At 40.6% G+C, this 19,508-nt stretch overlaps 1 protein-coding gene across 3 annotated transcripts in view; it reads right to left on the bottom strand.

Moving 5' to 3' along the window:
- LOC135585557 (uncharacterized) overlaps nucleotides 1-16,558 on the bottom strand; it is a 36,104-nt gene extending 19,546 nt beyond the window's left edge. Inside the window, exons 1-7 of one of the 3 annotated variants that reach the window (XM_065127731.1) lie at nucleotides 16,342-16,558; nucleotides 14,115-14,162; nucleotides 13,961-14,009; nucleotides 13,788-13,836; nucleotides 12,069-12,139; nucleotides 10,356-10,414; nucleotides 9,993-10,091 (exon numbers count right to left, since the gene is read on the bottom strand). In XM_065127731.1, coding sequence (XP_064983803.1) covers nucleotides 9,993-10,091; nucleotides 10,356-10,414; nucleotides 12,069-12,139; nucleotides 13,788-13,836; nucleotides 13,961-14,009; nucleotides 14,115-14,162; nucleotides 16,342-16,437 — 471 coding nt within the window. In that variant the 5' untranslated portion in view covers nucleotides 16,438-16,558. The remainder of the gene's footprint in view (nucleotides 1-9,992; nucleotides 10,092-10,355; nucleotides 10,415-12,068; nucleotides 12,140-13,787; nucleotides 13,837-13,960; nucleotides 14,010-14,114; nucleotides 14,163-16,341) is intronic. The other 2 variants (XM_065127730.1, XM_065127729.1) reach the window with 2 other exon arrangements.
- Nucleotides 16,559-19,508: the final 2,950 nt, after the last annotated feature.

The raw sequence follows: 19,508 nt of genomic DNA, 5'->3' as shown, positions 1-19,508 counted from the left end.
ACTAAAGGATTGGATTAAATCATTTAAGAGGCAATGAGACGAATATGGGGTGACACTGATGTGTAACGGTTGGACAAGGCCAACAAAAATGAGTATCATCAACTTTCTTGTTTATTGCAACAGAAGGGTGATGTTTCATAAGTCGGTTAATGCTTCTAAAAAGATCCAAGATGTAGACTATAATGAGAGCTTGATGGACACCATAATAAAGGAGATCGAACCACAGTATATTATTTAAATAGCAACTGACAATGGAGCGAATTTCAAGAAGGCCAATTTGCAATTGCTGGAAAAAAGAAAAACATTGTTTTGGACTCCATGTGCAGCTCATTGCATGGATCTAATGCTGAAGGATATCGGTGAGCTGGACGCGGTCAAGAAGTGTGTAGCTCGAGCACAATCACTTACAAAGTTTATATATAATCATCATTGGGTCCACTTTTTAATGCAAAAGTATGTAAATGGTGAGATACTCCAATCTGGAGTCACTCGATTTGCTACCAATTTCATTACATTAAAGCCATTATGGCAAAAGAGGCATGGCTTGAAGGCAATGGTCACCTCACAAGAGTGGTCTAATTTTAGATATTCGAGATCGAGCGATAGAAAGAAGATAGAAAACGCTATTCTTTCCTCTAGATTTAGAAGACCACGATTGAAATCATAAAAGATGTGGAACCACTTTATGTTGTTCTTTGTAAGGTCAATATGAATAATCGTCCACAGATTTCGTATCTTAAATATATATTGATTTTAGCAAGAGAGGAGGTCAGAAAATCATTCAAAGATGATTTTAAGACCGACCAATACGTACAAATCATTGATTACCGAACTGAAATTCATATGGATCAAGATATCCATATTGGAAGTAAATTCATATTCAAAAAAAAAATTTATACAATAAAAAATCATACTAATAAAATTATATCTTATAGCGTATTATCTAAACCCAACAATTCAATATCGGTATGCTCTCGAAACGCAAATTTACTAATGGCACTATGAAATATTATATATCGACTCTAGTCAAGCACTACTAATGCAACCAATGCTCTTACGGAGGGTCAACTATTCCAAGAAACAGATGATTCATTCTCCAACGTTGTAGCTGTATCGTGTCTTTACACTATGGACCATAGTGAGGAAAAGTTATACATTGATTATCAATTATATTTGATATTAATTATTTGTTATGATAATAAAGTCTTATTTATATTTTTTTTTAGTCGAGTGGTGGCTACAATTTGGAGGGGATGCACCACATTTAAGGAAGGTTGTCACTCATGTACTTCCACGGACGACGACATCTAGTGGTTACGAACATAATTAGTCAACGTTCACATTAGTTCACACGAAGGTCTACAATACTCTTGTATAGACGGCTAGAGAAACCAGTATATGTCCATTATAACATGCGGCTAAGGTTGCGGTGTGCCAAGCTCCCATCGACCTCCAATTCTACAACGAAGATTTAGAGCCGATGTTTGAGTGGGTCGAAGTGGTAGAGAACCAAGAGGATCCTCTAGTTAATGAGGTGGAAGATCCTCAATGTCCTTCGTATTTTATCATTGAGGCAATAGAAGAAGAGGAAGCACAACCCTAGTAGGTGGAAAATCCCCTCGGTCACAACGTGGCAGAAGGAGTCAAACAACATCGAGTCAGACTACTCAAGGAATTACAAACACCCAATTGTCACAATCGTCCACCCAGCGTACAAAGGCAAAGGCAAAGGCAAAGGGGAAGGCAGTAGCATCAGTCGCATCGTTGGAAAGAATCGAGTTGGGCGACAAGACACCTTCACAATCACATTCAGCAACTCGCTCGGTCCAGAGACATGACCGCAACACGGACAGCAGTGCCTCAATGGATGATGGCGACAACGTCGGGCAGTCGTTGGTCTTATCTACGCAACTTGAGGGTGGTGCATGGATCGAGGAGCAATATTTTATACATACCACCGAAGATTCAAATCATAGAACTCGACAAGGTACTACTACTAGTCAAGTTTATACGTGGAAAGGGAAGGAGAAGGGGAAGGCAGTGGATGAATTTAAGCAAACGTGACAGAGCCAAAACGATGTAGACACGGAATAAAGCTCATTGTATTCACAACCGTCATATTATAGATAATCTTACGGCCAACAATAGTACGATGATAATTGGTCATAGTTCTCCGAGCAACAATATGATACGGAGCAGTAGACCAATAACGAAAGTAGAAGATCTGACATTCACCAATACATGCCTCAGGAGCCGCCTCGATCACATGTGATTCATGACGATCAACTTACAATCATCACCACATTGATGCACCAATGACATACAGTGTATAAATACACTATGTCATTGGATCAATTTCAAGATTAGGTCCAACAAACATATCATATTGATATGCAGATACATAGGATCGAGGACCTCAATTCACCACCTGTGGAGGCCCGTCATTCGTTTCGATAGTAGAATCAACAATCAAGTATATCTATATATGTGATTATTTAATTCATTTTAATCGTAAAGTTTATATTGTAACAAAATAATCTAACAATTAAAATGATTTTCTTGTTAGATATTTTAATATTTACAGAAAGACGATATGTAACGAACCAAAATTATGAACCTTGCATAAGGTTATTCCTCAAAGCCCAAAAAAGATATATGACACTATTCTTACCTAATTTATATTGATTTTGCTAAGCCTATACTAAATCTATATTTATTTCTAGCTTAAAAACTCTATCCTCACCTTTTTTTTTTTTCAGGTATTTTCGGAAGATTTTACACCTAAATTAGGCATACCGCTCGGTACGTCATATAATACCGAGCTCACCAATATGGTACAAAATTTCAATCCTTGGTTGAAACCATGGTTCGTATTACCGATCCATACCAATGTACCGATCAATTGTTAGTACGATATGTACCAAGTTGTACCAAACATACCAACACATTGTCACGGACTTAGTTGGTTTTGCCTAAGTCGTGCGGTACCTTTGTGTGTCCGTCCGCAAAGATCAGCCTCCCCGAAACCTCCTAGGGTCCCTTAGGATCTACAAAAGAGAAAACGGGTTAGAGAAAGCATCTCACTCGGGATCCACAAGTAATGATTTCAATAAATACTTCATAACCAATTCAAATTACAAACGGACTTCACAAGCTCTGAACGGTTGCACAACAAAGGATCCAAAATGATCCACTACAGACCGAGATCTCCCTCAAGTGTCCACATGATACAACCTTTATTTACAAGCCTAAAATGGCCACCAAACCCAACTAAATTGGGGTTGTTAAGCCTTTGACCGTCCCTCTACATATTGTGCAAAGCATGAACAAACCAAAAGACACGGACATACAAGAGCATTACATTAAACTCCTTGTTTACAGTTTTGTCCGTGACATTCTCCCCCACTTATTCCTTTGACGTCCTCATCGAAGCCTTTACCGACATTACAACTCCTCGCCTTTGCTAAGTCTTTAATCTTCTGCTCCAGCTGCAATGCGCCTCTTGGCTCCCAACTGCTCTCCACTGTTGTTGTTGAGTAGAACTTTTGATCCGCCATGTTGCTTCAACTCGCCAATGACTCTGACTCTAGTATGGGGTTGGCTAAGTTGTGTTGATCCCTGTTGATTCCTGTGGATCCTTCAAATGAAGGAAAAGACCATCCTTACTATGTGCCCATCTCTCAAATGCCTCATGCTGCTTGAACTAGATGGATGCTTGTTGGAGCTTTAACGAGCATCACCTCACAAACTTTTGAAGTTTTTGGGTCTTTCCTCCAAAAAATTTGCTCGACTCTTCTTTCACTTAGTTGTCACTTCCAAGTAGGTTCGCATCACTTCCGCTTTCGATTGACATTCTATTAGGAAATGAAGCGAAAAATCTACTCTCAGTAGCATTGATCACCATTGGTAAAGATTTTACAACTATTGTCTTCCATTTGGTTTCTTCGAAGGGTCTTTGAACATGTGCAGAGTTCCTCTGCTAGATAGATAACAGAATTGGGGTACTTGGTTTTGCCCATTCTCTTAAGAGTTGAGAAGGCAAAGGTTACTTGACTTCGCCCACCTCCCCGAGGGTTGTACTCCATGCATCGAGCTGGTTACTGGCCTTTGCTTGCTCTTTGCTCACACTTCTGAAGCACTTGAAGTGTTTGCACTCCTTGCGTTGAGTTAGTTACTGTAATTCACCATCTCAATGCCATCGAACTTCTGAAATGCAGGAAGTTTTCACCCCAACTTGGAGTAACTCTAATAGTTTTGGTCACCTCTGGGATTGTACCGTCTTCTCCATCAGCAGCCACCTACTCCACTGAGTAGCAAAGGTATAGCACCGTATACTGCCTGCTTTGTTCCATGGTCGTGCACTCTTACATTGACCAGAAGTCCTCCACTTTCAGCTATCTTAATGAGAAGCTCATTGACACTGGTCTTATGAAGTTCCCTAGCCTCTGCCCTTCAGCCTTGTCTCGGCACTTGGAGTTTGCCTCTGCATTCTCCACCTCCTCGGCCCCTTTCACGACCAAGCGCTCTCCCTTTGTGAGAGCAAGGGATAGATGACTTCACGGAAGTCCCGCCTTTGCGGTACCATGGTGCTACCATGCCCATGGCCCTACTATCCGTCGCCTCACATCTGCATACCGTTCTTTACGATCAATAGATCTACCTCTGTGGCACTATGACACTCCTCCGAGTCCATCTCCATTTTAACTGATGCTTGGTTTTAGGTAGCTAAGTCCCTCTGGACTCGTCGTCGCTTCCTCGCCCCTTTCAACCCCCTACTTCAACACCTCTGTGTTCTCCAAGCAATTCCCCTTGGTCTTATGAAGTTCTCTAGCCTCTACCCTTCAGCCTTGTCTCGGTACTTGGAGTTTGCCTCTACATTCACCACCACCTCGGCCCCTTTCACGACCAAGCGCTCTCCCTCTGTGAAAGCAAGGGATCGATGACTTCACGAAAGTCCCGTCTCTGTGGTACCATGGTGCTACCATGCCCATGGCCCTACTATCAGTCGCCTCACATCTGCATCCCTTTCTTCACGATCGGTAGATCTGCCTCTGTGGTACTGTGACACTCCTTCGAGTCCACCTCCATTTTAACCGATGCTTGGTTTTAGGTAGCTAAGTCCCTCTAGACTCGTCGTCACTTCCTCGCCCCTTTCGACCCCCTACTTCAACACCTCTGTGTTCTCCAAACAGTTCCCCTTGATCGATGGAAAGACAGACTGCCACTCTCATGCATGGCCTCTACCATCATGTTGCAAGGTCCGCACCGATTCTGTTCTCCTTAGCTTCCTAAGTAGCAACGTTCGCTTACTCGGCCTTGTCCTCTAACTTGCCGGGCTCCCTTAAGCGAATATGGGCTCTGGAGCAGTCCAACTCTCCAGCCTGTCACGAACTTAGCTGGAATTGCCTAAGTCGTGAGGCACCCTTGCGACCAAGACGCGAACTTAGCTTGAGTTGCCTAAGTTGCGACGCATACTTACGCCAACTTCTCGGACTTAGCTGGGATTGCCTAAATCTTGAGGCGTCCTTGCGTCCGCAAAGGTTCAGCCTAAGTGCAACCTCGTACAGGTCCCGAAGGACCTGTAAAACAGAAAGTTGATTAGATTGAAAACGAGTGACGGACAAGTCCCGACGTTTCGCAAAGAGGGAAGCTTTACAAGCAATTCAACAAGCACCTTATGTGCACAAGAGAAAAGAGAGAAAGGAGGAAAACAAGGACTTTAGAAGGTAGAACGAATAGTTGCAAGTCCACAAACAACTGCTCACCGGGTACCAGGTGCGAAGGCAAGTTCCTGTCAAAAAAATGTGTGAACTTGTAAAGATTGTTCAACACCCGACAATATACCAAAGCCCCATGGAGCCCTATGCCACCCGGGGGGTTCCAAGGTGCTGAGATGGCTGATATTTCGCGCTCTGCAGCGGGCTACAGAAAACAACCCGCGGCATGCAAAAACGAAGCCATTTTAGGGCTTTTTTGCTCGACGCGGTGAGCGATCGCACTATGCGCTGCAACCTGTTCGAACATGTATTTTTACAAGCAAAAACACATAAAACCAAGGCAAAACAGGTTGTCATGTCTTTGTTCAAGCATGCAAAAGCGATGAACGGTTCGTTGAACGAAGTTGTTATGAGTGTGCGACGACCGTTCGTGACAAGCCGCTCTAATCATACCTCTGCATGATCAAGTCCCTCCCATGGGACTCACTGGTACTTGCATTCGAACTTTTCCCTCAGTGGTACACAGCCCCCATATGTTGATGACGAAGGCTTTCATCCGATGCAAAATTCAATGCACGCATGGAAGACCCGCCTCTACGATACCATGGTTTTCACTCCTTGAATCTATAACCCTTCTTGCCATCATGTTGTTCACCGAAGTGGAGCTCCCAATAGCTCCCGATCATATCTCCATTTGATATAGTCCCTCACGAGACTATATTCGTGTGTATCGCATTGCCACGAATTGTTCCACCATGATCCGCTGCACCATGTCGCCTCCTGGTGACATCTCCATTGCATTCTGATCCTTGCGGGATGAACTCGGATTGTGATACCTCCATGTGTGGCATCTACCAACACATCGCAGAGCCTTTTCCACCTTCGATTGTGTTCGCTTATTTGGCAATCGACCTTCGTCCACCCGCTCTCGGGTCACACTTAGATGAAACACCGCTCTAGGACAGTCCGTCGCCTAGTAGCTACCAAAATCCACCGACTTCGCTGAAATTGGTGCACCATTGTCTGGATCCTAGGCCTCTGCCCCTACCAGCACAATCTCCGCTGCGCACCGCATCCTTCATGGCAACTTGAATGGCAGCACTGTGGCATATTCTTCAAGAGTACCCGCCTCTTGCCCCATGCCAAGGTCTTCTGAACCCAACTTCGCCTCTACAAGTTGAGTCACCTTAATTCCTCTATCAAATGCTTCTCTGAGGTAAGGTGCATATTCCTCGAAGCTCCCTTCGTCTTTGGCACCATGCAAGATGAGCCCGCTCCATCAGACTAAGAGACCCATGGAACGACATGATCTCGCTCTTGCCTCTGTAAGAGTTAATGTCCTTGACCTCTGTCCAAGGAAAGCTCTATGCCTCCGCTCCATATTTTATCTTCTATGTTGGCTCCCTTCATGCGGCTTGGGTACTTCGCCAAGTTACACCCAAGTTGCTCCGCTCCTCGTTTTGCATTGAGTTAATGATGGTCCTCACGCCTACCATTACACAGGTCAGCCCTCCATTAAGTCCGATCTCCATATCGACTCTAAGTGTGCCTTCATTTATGTTGCCTCAGATCGCTCCCCCACTTGATCTCGCAATGCATCCCCCCAAATGCATTATTTCAAGCGAGATCATACAACGACTCCTCGCCGCTCGCTCGGTCCGTTGAGCTTTGTGAAGTTGTTTTTGAGGTACTCCTCAACATGTGCGATCTGTTGCACATGGTTCTCCCTCTGAAAAGTCGAGAGTTATCCATCCTGGATATTTGTCCCGTTGGAGCAACTTCTCTCTTCGCTTCCTTCTCTCTGAAAGTTTTGGAGACCACCATCCCCTTGGACGACTCCGCCTTGCTGAACAAACTGTGCATTGTTCTGCCTCCCGCAAACGCACTTGCTAGATTGCGATTCTACATCAATACAGTCCCCGCTGCACCCCTCAAGGCCTAGCAACATGCTGAACTCGCTGCACACTTTAGCCTCCTACGGACGTATCCTTCTCATGTTGAAGAGAATGTTTCAATGCTTCATGGCACCGAGTTTCGATCTCCTTTGGATGGCCACGAACACTTCATCGTTCGCATACAAGTCTTTGCATGAGTACCGAATTCTTCGAGTTAGCAATTCCCCTCACCTTTGTGAGCTTTGCATAACTCTTTCGGTCGCTGAACAACCCATTCCACCTTACATTGTCTCATCCTTTACCAAGCGCCTCACTTGCCTTGAGCACCATCAAGTATAGTTGCCAATGTCAAGCTGTAACTCAAACTCAGCCATCCCAACCTTTGTGCGCTATGCATTTTTCCCAGTTTACTTGTCCTCATGGTGCCTCTTGCGCGAAGGGTTGGTCATTCCTCTAAATGTCAATCTTAGATGTCCTCTCCTCTGAGTGACTCATTTTCCCCACATCTCCATGCCCGTTTTCCCTCAAACGGTCGCGCGTGCTGGCTGCCCTCAACACAGCCCCGCTAGGTCCCCCACGTTTGCATGTCAAGTATTTTTATGAGTGCTTATTCCGCTCTGATACCATCTGTCATGCTTATTCCGCTCTGATACCATCTGTCATGGACTTAGCTGGTTTTTCCTAAGTCGTGCGGCACCCTTGCGTGTCCGTCCGCAATGGTCAGCCTCTTAGGACCTACAAATGAGAAATGGGTTAGAGAAAGCACCTCACTCGGGATCCACAAGCAATTATTTCAGGAAACACTTCATAACCAATGCAAATTACAAACATACTTCACAAGCTCTGAACGGTTGCACAACAAAGGATCCAAAATGGTCTAATACAGACCGAGATCTCCCACAAGTGTTCACATGACACAACCTTTATTTACAAGCCTAAAATGGCCACCAAACCCAACTAAATTGGGGTTATTAAGCCTTTGACCGTCCCTCTACATGCTGTGCAAAACATGAACAAACCGAAAGACACGGACATTCATGAGCATTACATTAAACACCCTGTTTACCGTTGTCCGTGACAACATGGTGCACTGAGGTGTACTGATGTATTGCCCATACTAGTCCTCTATCGAACCGATACATACCACAGTACACTTCAGTACGTCAAACCTTGGTTGAAACAATATGTCATGATCGAAAGCTTCGATGAACCATCACTAAGTAATCAAATAGCTTAAAAAACACACTTTTAGTTGAAAAGTGATTCATTTCCACAATTTGGTTACGAGTGACTTTCAAGCTGACTGATGATAAAACTAAATGATTCAAAGTAAGCCATCTTTAGAAACCATTCTCCTATTGTCCAAATTAAATGATCCAAGGACCTACTCACCAACATCTAAATTAATTAAATTAGTCTTCAAAGGTTATACCCAAATTTTATATCATAATGGCCGCAAAATGTACTGTATGTACATCTGTATAAGATGAAGACAAGTTTCTAGCATAATGACAGCTTTTTGTTACTCCAGAAAACACAAGAATTAGATTTACATATGCTAAATGTTCTAAGTTGCACTTAGCCACATAAGGTTCTTACTAGAAGTGGAACACATTTATCAGCCAATGACTTAAGCTTCAAAACTAGTCCTACAGCAAGGGGAACTTAAGGAATGAAGTTCAAACTAAAGGCACAAGATACTCAAGGTCATGCTATACAGAGAGAGAAAGAATGAGGAAAAGGAGGAGTTATATGATACCATGCAATAAAGGAGAGACAGTGATGAATCAGAACAGATGAGGAGTGCAGCAGTGGTGAGGAGGCAATGATAAAGCAAGGCGGAGAAGCAGAAGCAAAAAGAGAGGAAGAAGAGAAAAAAAAAAAAAGGTACAACAAGTAGCGAGCGGTACAGGGGAGTATAATTTGGTACCGGTTAGCTTACACCCCATAAAACCCCGCGCAAAAAAAAAAAAAAAAAATCTATAAACTCTAACAGGCAATAATCCCGTCACGAACTAGACCAGGGAACCAATTAGACTGGTAAAAACCAGCCTGTACCCACTGATACTACCACTTTTTTAAATACTTGACGTTACAACAGAAGGTTTTGCAAAGAGGTTCATCTCAGTCTTCATAATAATCCCTCCAAAATCTGAAATGTGGATGTATTTCAAAATTAATGGCATGTTACAGAATAAGCCTGCCAAAACCTCTTAGGAAACCTTATCACCTGCTTGTGGTTCTGTATATTAACAACAGACGATGTCATAGCCAGGTTTGACGACAGCAATCAATATAATGCAACAATATTGAAAACAGTAAAAGAATTGAAGTAAACTTTTGCCAACAATAAGACATGGTAACCTAAATAGAGAAATACCTTATTTTTTATTTTGTATGTTATTTTTGCATGGATCGGTGGATCCAGCGGAGTACTTGTTTGACTTGATATTGCCTTTCTATCAGCTTCCATGTGAACCTGGAGTATGAGGTTCAGAAAAAGGGCAACTTAGGGACATTAATAACATCCAAGCCAAAGTTGAGATGATATAGAAAACAGCTGAGAGCACCTCACAACTAAATGAAATCTATATGATTTTCAATGATATGTATGACTAAGAAACAAAGTCTGCATAATATCCTTTACAGCCAAAGAATCATGAAGCTCCACCATAGATAAGTTTAAACTTATCTTGGATGTACCGAAGTAGATTAAAACAGATAGAAAAGGAAAATTAAATACTCTTTCACGGATCGTAGCTAGTAGTCCATCATTCCACTGCTCACCATCCAAGGAGATCTCTGCAAAAGAATGATTTCTGGATGAGTAGTGTCTATATCATATAGTATACTAGCACACCAAAAAAAATAATGCTTGCCAACATTTGTGATGTCTTCAAGATATCCAGAATTAGAAAAGAAATACTAGTAACAAGATGGTATATACAGTAATTGATGGTCGAAAACTATTAGTCTATAAGAGCTGAACATAACCAGAGTGCCATAGTAAGAACAAAGAGTCTATATAAGTGAGCATAAGCATAATGATGTAGGACAACCTTTACTACCAAATCTGATTTAGGATGAGTACTTTTACTGATTTGATGTAGGACAAGTATTGACACAGAAGAACTGTTTTTTTGTGTCTGACAATTGGAGGATGACAAAAAGAGAGGAAGAACAGATAATTACAGAAAGATAATAGGAAAAATAGAATAACTACCAAGCTTGCGCTTTAAAAGAACCCTTCAAGGGATGAAAGTATTACACCTCATGTCTTAAATGTGAACAATGAAATCTTACTATCGAAAAAAAATATATGGCCTCACACCATCCACGTGTATATAATGTGGGGAAAAACTATTCATTCATTGAAAAATTCATTTATATCCCAATTATGGATTGCAAAACCAATTGGTTGATACAATTTGATAGGTATTTACTGTCTAACTGCCGGAGCAGCCCAAACCAAATGGTCAAGTACGGTTCACTACATAGTATACACAATATCCTCTTTTTTTTTCTTTCAACCTCATTCTAGGGCTCGGTTAGCAACACAAATCCTCGAGAGGAGTCATGAGAAGCAGCCTAGATGCCCACTCTAGCACATTTTCTCCTCCTCTTCTTCCTTCATCTTTATCTTCCTTCTTCTTCTTACTCCTCATTCTTTCTTTTCGTACTTCCTCCCCTCCTCTCGTTCCCCAAACACTACCATAGTCAAGTCCAATCACTGAATTGCATTCCTTGATTCTAATTACAATCTCTTTTCATCGCTTATAGACCCAGGTTCATCACCGAAAAACAAAAATAAAAGAGAAAGAATACAATTACATCAAAGCAAAAAAATCATCGAATTTTTTTTTTCTTTGAAGAAGATAGGTTTATGTATTTGATTTGAAATTAATCTTCTTTTTTGATAATATATCTAAACGAAAGGCTTTCATCTTTGTGGGACAATGAAACTTCCTGATATCGATGAAATCTTCAATTAAACCAAGCCTTGATTTCTTCTGTCTTTTTCTTTTTAGACTTCTTTTTTCTTATCTTTGGAAAATTTAGAAAACTAAAATATAAATATTAGAGATGTTGTGTGACAAGTTCTGGCATTTATGAAAGATCCTCTAAACTAATTAAACTCATTCAAATAAGAAATAAGTTAAAATGATACTCGTATAACAGAATACGATAGTTTTCTTTGTGGATTTATGTGTCTAGCATGAACTTTAGAAGAGGACACATATGAGTTGGTTCCCAGGTCGAAACCAAAGTATTTCCACTAAAAGTATATGCATACAAACCTACAACATATACACAAATGCATAAAAGATGCAAATACATAATTAATGATGAAACCCAAAAGAAACATTACAAGATGCTGCCATACTATGAATGCCAGTGGTAAATATTAAGAGATAAGTCAATAAGCTTTAGTGAAACTATGACATGAAAAGGAGACCTTCAGATTGAGCAGCTCGTGCAGCTTCAAATTCTTTCTGCAAACGCTCAAATATCATCTTATCAGAGTCCCTGTGGGAAAATAAGACAGACTATAGTCTCCAAACAATGTCAAAATCGAGTATAAGCAACTTACATGGAATATAACAAGGGATATCTTATAATTAGACATCAACTGACAAGCATCAGGACCTAGGAATTCATGACTTTCTCATGCTTGACATAAATATGCATGCAACAAAAGAAAAAAAACGCAAATCCATCTGGAAGCAACTACCATTATGTATGCTTGTGCAGCATCTACTCAAGTGAAAAAGCAAAAAGCAGTCTGAGCTTCATTTTCCATAAAACATGACCAATTGTAAGTAAAACAGGAATTTACATTATTACGCATTTCTATCCATCAAAAGTAGATTATAAATTATTAGTTAAGGATTTAAATGCCAGTCTATGTCTTGGCACATCATGGTATACCACTAGTGGAATAGCATGCAAGAATATTTGATGTGTAGGTACTACTTCTGATTGGGACTTTACGGCTTTGTTGTTGTATTACTTCTGGTAAACTAGTACGGGGTCAGATGGTAACAAGTTTAGTATTTGAAAACTTGATTGTCATACAACTTTGGGTTGCCATTAGTCATAAATAGCCAGTATTTACTAGTAAGAACTTATACTAAATGTGATAATACTTTGGAGCACCTTCCAGAACCATCTGACAACACCACCTTCAACCACTCACATCTTTGCTCTGAGGTGACACATATGCTGTAGCGACACTACAAAAGGTTGATCACTTCTTAACACTTTCTTATTATAACTCAACCTAATTCATTTTCATTTTTCCATTTTTGGTTCTTAGCAGCACCTAATGGTTCCTCATATTGGAAATATCTTGGCAGACACAGGTTGAAACTATGGATGTTGTCATACTTAAATCCTTCATTAGGCAAGTGTCCAAAGGTGTCTTGACAAACATATAACACACCTTGTACCTATATACCAAAAACTCGTTGGGCTAAATTGGGGAAAGGATCATCAAAAAAAAAACATTTAACTAGTTAAGAGTTAAATTTTGACTGACCAACACTCAAAGAAAGCAAACACTTCATGATCCAAAAAGTGGACCTTAGCTCTATAAAATTCTCCTATTAAAAATATGCTTTCAGAGAACGGCAAATTGAGAAGGTTCATAACATAAACCATAGTGATTTCATAATAATCTGTTAACTGCCTCATAAAAATGTGTTAGCAATGAAAACTTAACAAGTTACTCAAGGCAACGGTAGAAAGTTAATTGTTCAACTACAGGAGTCAACTTGACGTAGGACAAGAAATTTAAGGATATAAAAGTGGATGAATTATGACTCAAGAGTCTGTCACAGAAGTATTGGATAGTTGGCTAAATCACAATAATATATAGCATTATGGTAGCCCTAAAGGATCTTCCCTTGTCTATTCACAGTTTAATAAAGATATAAACTAAATCTAGTACTTAATAAAAACTGCCCTAGTAAATTGGACCCAACATTATGACCAAAATCATTTTACTCCAAAAATGATTATTTGGAGAGAGAGAGAGAGAGAGAGGTTACATTCTCTTACAGTATGAAAAACATGCAGTAGATGGAGAGTCTAACTACCGCATGAAAAGGTGAATTTAATGCCAGATCCACCAATAAAAAGTATCAATTGTTGGTAATCCCCAAAAAATGTTTACCTTGATAACCGCTCCTTCAACTCTTCATGCCTTTTGAGCACATTTGACACTGAAAAAAGCCAACAGATGCCTCACATCTCCATCACACTTTTACTTTAGAAACAGCTTTTTCATTCTCCTCTAGGAAAGAAAAAAAAATCATGGACACAAATTGCACAAAACAGATGGCTTACATCGAGCACGTGTCGTCTCTAGTCGAATATCCTCCTCCTGTGCAAATTTCTAAAAGATAACTGAATTATTAGATGGCTCTTATATATCTCCCAATAGAGTTATATCTCGTAAATAATCACACTGAGAAAGACATTCGAAATAAAATTTGTATACCACTTCCCCAGTTAGTGCATACGACCTTCTCCTCAATTGCTCTATTTGCTACAGAATAGGAATGAATGTAGTTAGTGCATTGTACCAATAATATTCTTTCATTATGTATAGACTTTTATAAAACACTACAAGGATTAAAAAAACAAGGATAATTATTAACCATTTAACAAGAAAAAAATAAACTAAGACGCTCCAGAATAGAGAACAAAGAATACGAACTTCAACGAGATAGTAGTTTATATGAACTTGGATTCTGGATATCTAGAGATTCGTTTGGAAGGTTTTTTTCTATACTTCTTTGACAGGCAATATGGCATATTGATTTGATTCAGTTAAACTTTTCTTTTTTGGGTCATGTGCATATCCAAAAAAGACAAAGACAAAGATAAACATTGCCAATCACAGGCTTTAGGCAACTAACCATGGTCTCATATTTAGCAGGCAAGGAAGATACAAGCTCCATACATTTGTCTTGGGATGGTATATATCTGCAACCTAAACCTTCCAAAAACAACATATAATAACCACGTTCTACTAAAAATTTGTATGTGGCACTAGAAAATTAAAATTTGTTCATAGAGGCCTCATAGTCCTCCAATGGTGGCAAAGCAGCACATCCACCAGATCTCAAGAACAACTCAGCAAATATCGAGCAAACCCCCTATAAACAGTTAATGGCTTAGAGATAACAAAGATATTGCAGTACAATTTGGGCAAAACTAACCAGCTAATGGCTCGAGCTTCATCAATATCACTCTTTTTTTACCAATTGGTGAGACATATTCGAAAGAATTATAATACAACAACAAGGCCGTAAAGTCTCAACTATTTAAGTCAGCTACATAGATACATTGCTGCCATTGAGATCCATAAAGAAACATATCTTTAATTAACATCATTTTTGGTCTTCCACTATCTCTCCTCGAAACACTAATTTTAATCATCTAAACTCTTCTAACTACCACATCTATAGGTTTTCTTAACACATGTCCATACCAATATAAACAATTCTCCTATTCTCTACTGAGACAATACCTAATGGGTTATGAATGAAAATATTTCCTTTCATATCTTTCCTGATAGCTCCACAAACCCACCTCAACATTTTTATCTCAGTAGCACAAACATTTATATACATTATTTCTTAACTATCCAACAATCAGATCTATAAAGTGTCGAACTGTATCATAAAATTTTTCTATTAGTCATAAAGGTACCGATGATCATACGAAATTTATAGTGCCCTTTGCCAATTTAACCATCATACTTTTACTCTACAAATAATATCTTTGCAGTGTGATATAAGAACTGATAATATAAGAATATAATAAATAACAGTTTGATTGGCTGTAATTAAGCCCAATTCCTTTTGTCTTAGTTGTAGAATTTCTTATGATACTTAACCTACTTAAATATGTCTCCATTATCCACTCAAATTCTGTCATTAGCTCTCCCCTGAAAAAGAAAAATGGTAATATAACTCAATCTAAATCCCGGAGGCAGGCAGTGACATCAGTTGGCCTCACTCATTCAGATTTCCATTTGCTAGCCACAGTCACTTCTAATATCATCCCATGATTTCTTGTTTGGATCTGTCTATACAGCTTTCTGATTGAGTTCAAGCCTTCACATGGTAAAGAAACTTCAGTAGAGTACTAAATAGAGTCCAATGTAAGGACTGACATTCTGACAACAGGATCTGGCTGGGTAACAGAGACATCCTAGATCAGGTTAAGTGATAACAAGAAGTGGGAAACCATATTTTGACTAAGAATAAATATTTGGTTGGCATCATTGCATGACGGAGTGAGTGACACAAATCTTAAGATGGTTTGCTCATATCTTAAGACCACGGACATAAGTATGTAAATCATCAAAAAATGGGGACTCTTGTTATCTTCTCTCAGAGACTTGCATGGACTGCAGTAAATACTACTAAAGAATGCCGAGGTACATCCCATCTTCAATTATGTATCCAAATTCTAAAAAACAAATTCAATAGAGATAATTAACTGAACCATTCAAAGCTCAAAGCATGCCGCACGACGCCTAAAGAACCTGATCAAGGAAAAGGTCGAGAAAGACTAAGAGGGCATCATCATATGCAAGATTATCGAATTTGAACCGAAATCGTATAGCAATCATCAACACCAAGACATCATAAAGGAACAACAAGAACGAATATTCGTTCGATTCAGAGAAGGACGAAAGGAGAGATCGATCGTGCCTCCGCCGAGCTCCCGCGGGCGTCTCTGAGCGCGACGACCTTGTCGAGGTCATTGACGCCCTTGCATATCTCTAACGGTGGCTTCTCGCCAGCCATCGCCCAAACCCCACAAATCGAAACCCTAACGCCGTCTCTCTCCCGCCCACTTGTTTCTTTGCCTTCCCGCGAACCACCGGCAAGAACGATGAAACCCTGCTTTAAGAGCACAAATGAAAGAGGGAGGAACAGCCCTCGGAGTACCTTTGGAGGCAGGAGGTCACGTGACGTCGGCTCCTACAGTGCGGCGCATTAGCAGCGAGATCACGCCGTCCATGAGATCCAGCGGTAATCCTGAAGACGCCAATCATCTCTACACGCATTTGGAAGTACGATGGAGATATTTTCTAGCCGTGGCCATCACGAAGTGGCAAACGCTTCTTCTCCGTCCGATTCACACGCATGCAGAATCTTGCGCAGGATTAACGTTAACTGCCAATCCAATGTGAGACCTCAGCAGGAATAGCAGGTGCATTACACACTATTTAGTAAAAATAAGAGGGCTCTTCACATATATTAACAAATATTAATGTTATATACATATATATATATATATATATATATATGGATTGATGGTTTCGAGATTGATTGAACACCACTTTGAGCATCGATCAACACCTTCTAGCCTGTGATGATAGCTTTCCTGTAAAAAAAATCGTCATCGGATCTTTTCCAAATTTGGTCCCTCCGACGATCAAGTTAGTGGTGGATTAGAGTTTTTTTTCTCCTCTCCCTGGCCGGATACCGGTCAGGTGCTTTTATGCTACTGTATAAGGGTCGATGTAATATCTCTCATTTTTAAAATTTATTAATAAGTTTTTATTTGTAAATTGGAGGACCTATATGTAAATATAAAAATTTTAAGGACTAAAATGTTAAGTTACAAAAAAAAATCAAAAATTTCGATTTTATTCCACCGCTTCCCACGCTTGAAACAGAAAGAGGTGCTTTGGGGGGGGTGGGGAGAAGAAGAAGAGAAATAGAGGGAGAAGAGAAGAAAAGGGAAAAGAGAGGGAAGAGGGAGAGGAGAGAGAGGTGGTTGTAGTAGCTAGGGCTGCAGCACCTCTGTTTCCCGCAAAACAGAGGAGAGGTTGTGTGAGGCGTCGGGGATGAGAAGGGAAGAAGAAGAAAAAGAAGAGAAGAAGAAGAAGAAGGAGGAGGAGAAGAGAGGGAAGAGGGAGATGAGAGAGAGGTAGCTGCAGTAGCTAGGGTTGCAGCACCTCTGTTTCCTCTAGGAGGAAACAGAGGAGTGCATGTGTGGGGCGTCAAGGAGGAGAAGAGAAGAAGAAGAAGAAAAGAGGAGGGTGGCTGCGGCAAGGGCTGCAGCGAGGAGCTGTGGGGCGTTGGGGAGGAGAAAGGAAGAAGAGGAGAAGAAGAGAAGAAGAAGAAGAGAGAGGAGGGTGGCTGCGGCAAGGGCTGCAATGAGGAGGTGTTGGGCGTCGGGGAGGAGAAGGGAAGAAGAGGAGAAGAAGAAAAGGAGAAGAGGAAGAGAAGAAGGAGAAGAGGGAGAAGAGGGAGAAGAGGTTGTGACACCTCTGTTTCCTACAGGAGGAAACATAGAGGAGGAAACAGAGGAGAGGGTGTGTGTGGCGCCGGGGAGGAGAAGGGAAGGAGAGGAGAAGAAGAGAAGAAGAAGAGAAGGGAAAGAAGAAGGGGCTGCGGCTGCGGTGGTGGCAGCTGCAGCTAGAAGAGAAGAAGGAGAGGAAGAAGAGCAGGGGAGGAAGAAGAGGCTGGTCGCAGTTGCAGCTGAAAGAGACGAACGAGAGGGAAGAAGAGGAAGAGGGGAAGGTGGCTGTGGAAGCTGCGGCAGCGGTGGTGGCTGCAGTAGCTGCTTTTGGGAATGAGAAAGAAAGGAAAGGGAAAAAAAAGGGGCTACGACCATGATTATAGCTGCGGTGGTGGCGGCGACTACTGCGTTTGCAGCAGCTGTGTCTGCAAAAGAAGAGTAGGAAGAAGGCAATGCGGTGGAAGGGGCTGCCATTATGGCAACGACAGTGGCGGTGGCTACAGCAGCTGTATTTGGAAAAGAAAAAAAAGAAGGAACGAGAGTAAGGGAGAGCAGGTGAATGTGCCCCTATGTTCTGCACGAGCTACAGTTGTGGAGGAAGAAAGTTATGGAGGAAGAAAGAAGATTGGTGCAGAAAATAAAAATAGGGAGATGAGACAGAGGAAAAATAGAAGAAGGATTCGGGCGTACACCTTCTTCGGATCTTCGGATCAAAATCTTCGAAAGGCAAGTGTTTCGATCCTTTCTATTGCAAATGTTTCGATCCTTTCTATTGCAAGTGTCCCGATCTTTTCTCCTACAAGTGTCCTAAATCTTTTCTTCTGCAAGTGTTTGATTCTTCCTATTACAAGTGATGTGATCTTTCCTGTTGCAAGTGTTCCGATCCTTCCAATTGTAAGTGCTCCGATCCTTCATATTGCAAGTGCTCCGATCCTTCCTATTGCAAGAGTTCTGATCCTTCCTATTGCAAGCTTTCTAATCTTTCTAATCTTTCCTATTGCAAGTGTCCTGATCTTTCCTTACTATAATTTTATTTCTACATTTGCTTTGAATATGAGAAACTTTGAATTGTTCTAGTCTTGCATTTGATATATCTCATGTTTAGACGTAACGATTTGAGTATGTGAAACTTTCGAGATTTTGACTTTTCTACCTTGTTATGGTTATAACTTTATGCACTGACCTCTGATTTGGACAAAACTTATTTGATATGAATATAGACTTATAAACCTTTATTTCGATAGTTTATTTTAAGAATTCGGAGTAAGCTTGCTTGTCCAAACTTCTATTTCAAATGAACCTATAAATTCTGCAAAACAGGGATCGTAATTTCTGACCTTTTGTTACTGAACTGCCTATAAGTCCCTTTTGGAAACTTTGATTTATTCGAAACTTATTTCATTTTAAACTAGACTCGTAGATCTTTCATTTGATACCTAGATTGAAAGATTTAGAGTCCAAATGGCTGCCCAATTTTCTGTTGAAACCGACCTTGTGAATCTTGTAAAATTGAGATTTGTTATTTGATCTTGGGTTACTAAATCTATTGTAACTCTTTGTTGGAAACTTCAATTCATACAAAATTTATTTTATTTGAAAATAGATTGAAATATCTTTCATAATA

This window comes from Musa acuminata, chromosome BXJ2-10, assembly GCF_036884655.1.
Source record: "Musa acuminata AAA Group cultivar baxijiao chromosome BXJ2-10, Cavendish_Baxijiao_AAA, whole genome shotgun sequence".
NCBI classification, from domain to species: Eukaryota; Viridiplantae; Streptophyta; class Magnoliopsida; order Zingiberales; family Musaceae; genus Musa; species Musa acuminata.
The sequence above is the reverse complement of the archived record's forward strand: the minus strand, read 5'-3'. Positions and strand labels throughout refer to the sequence as shown.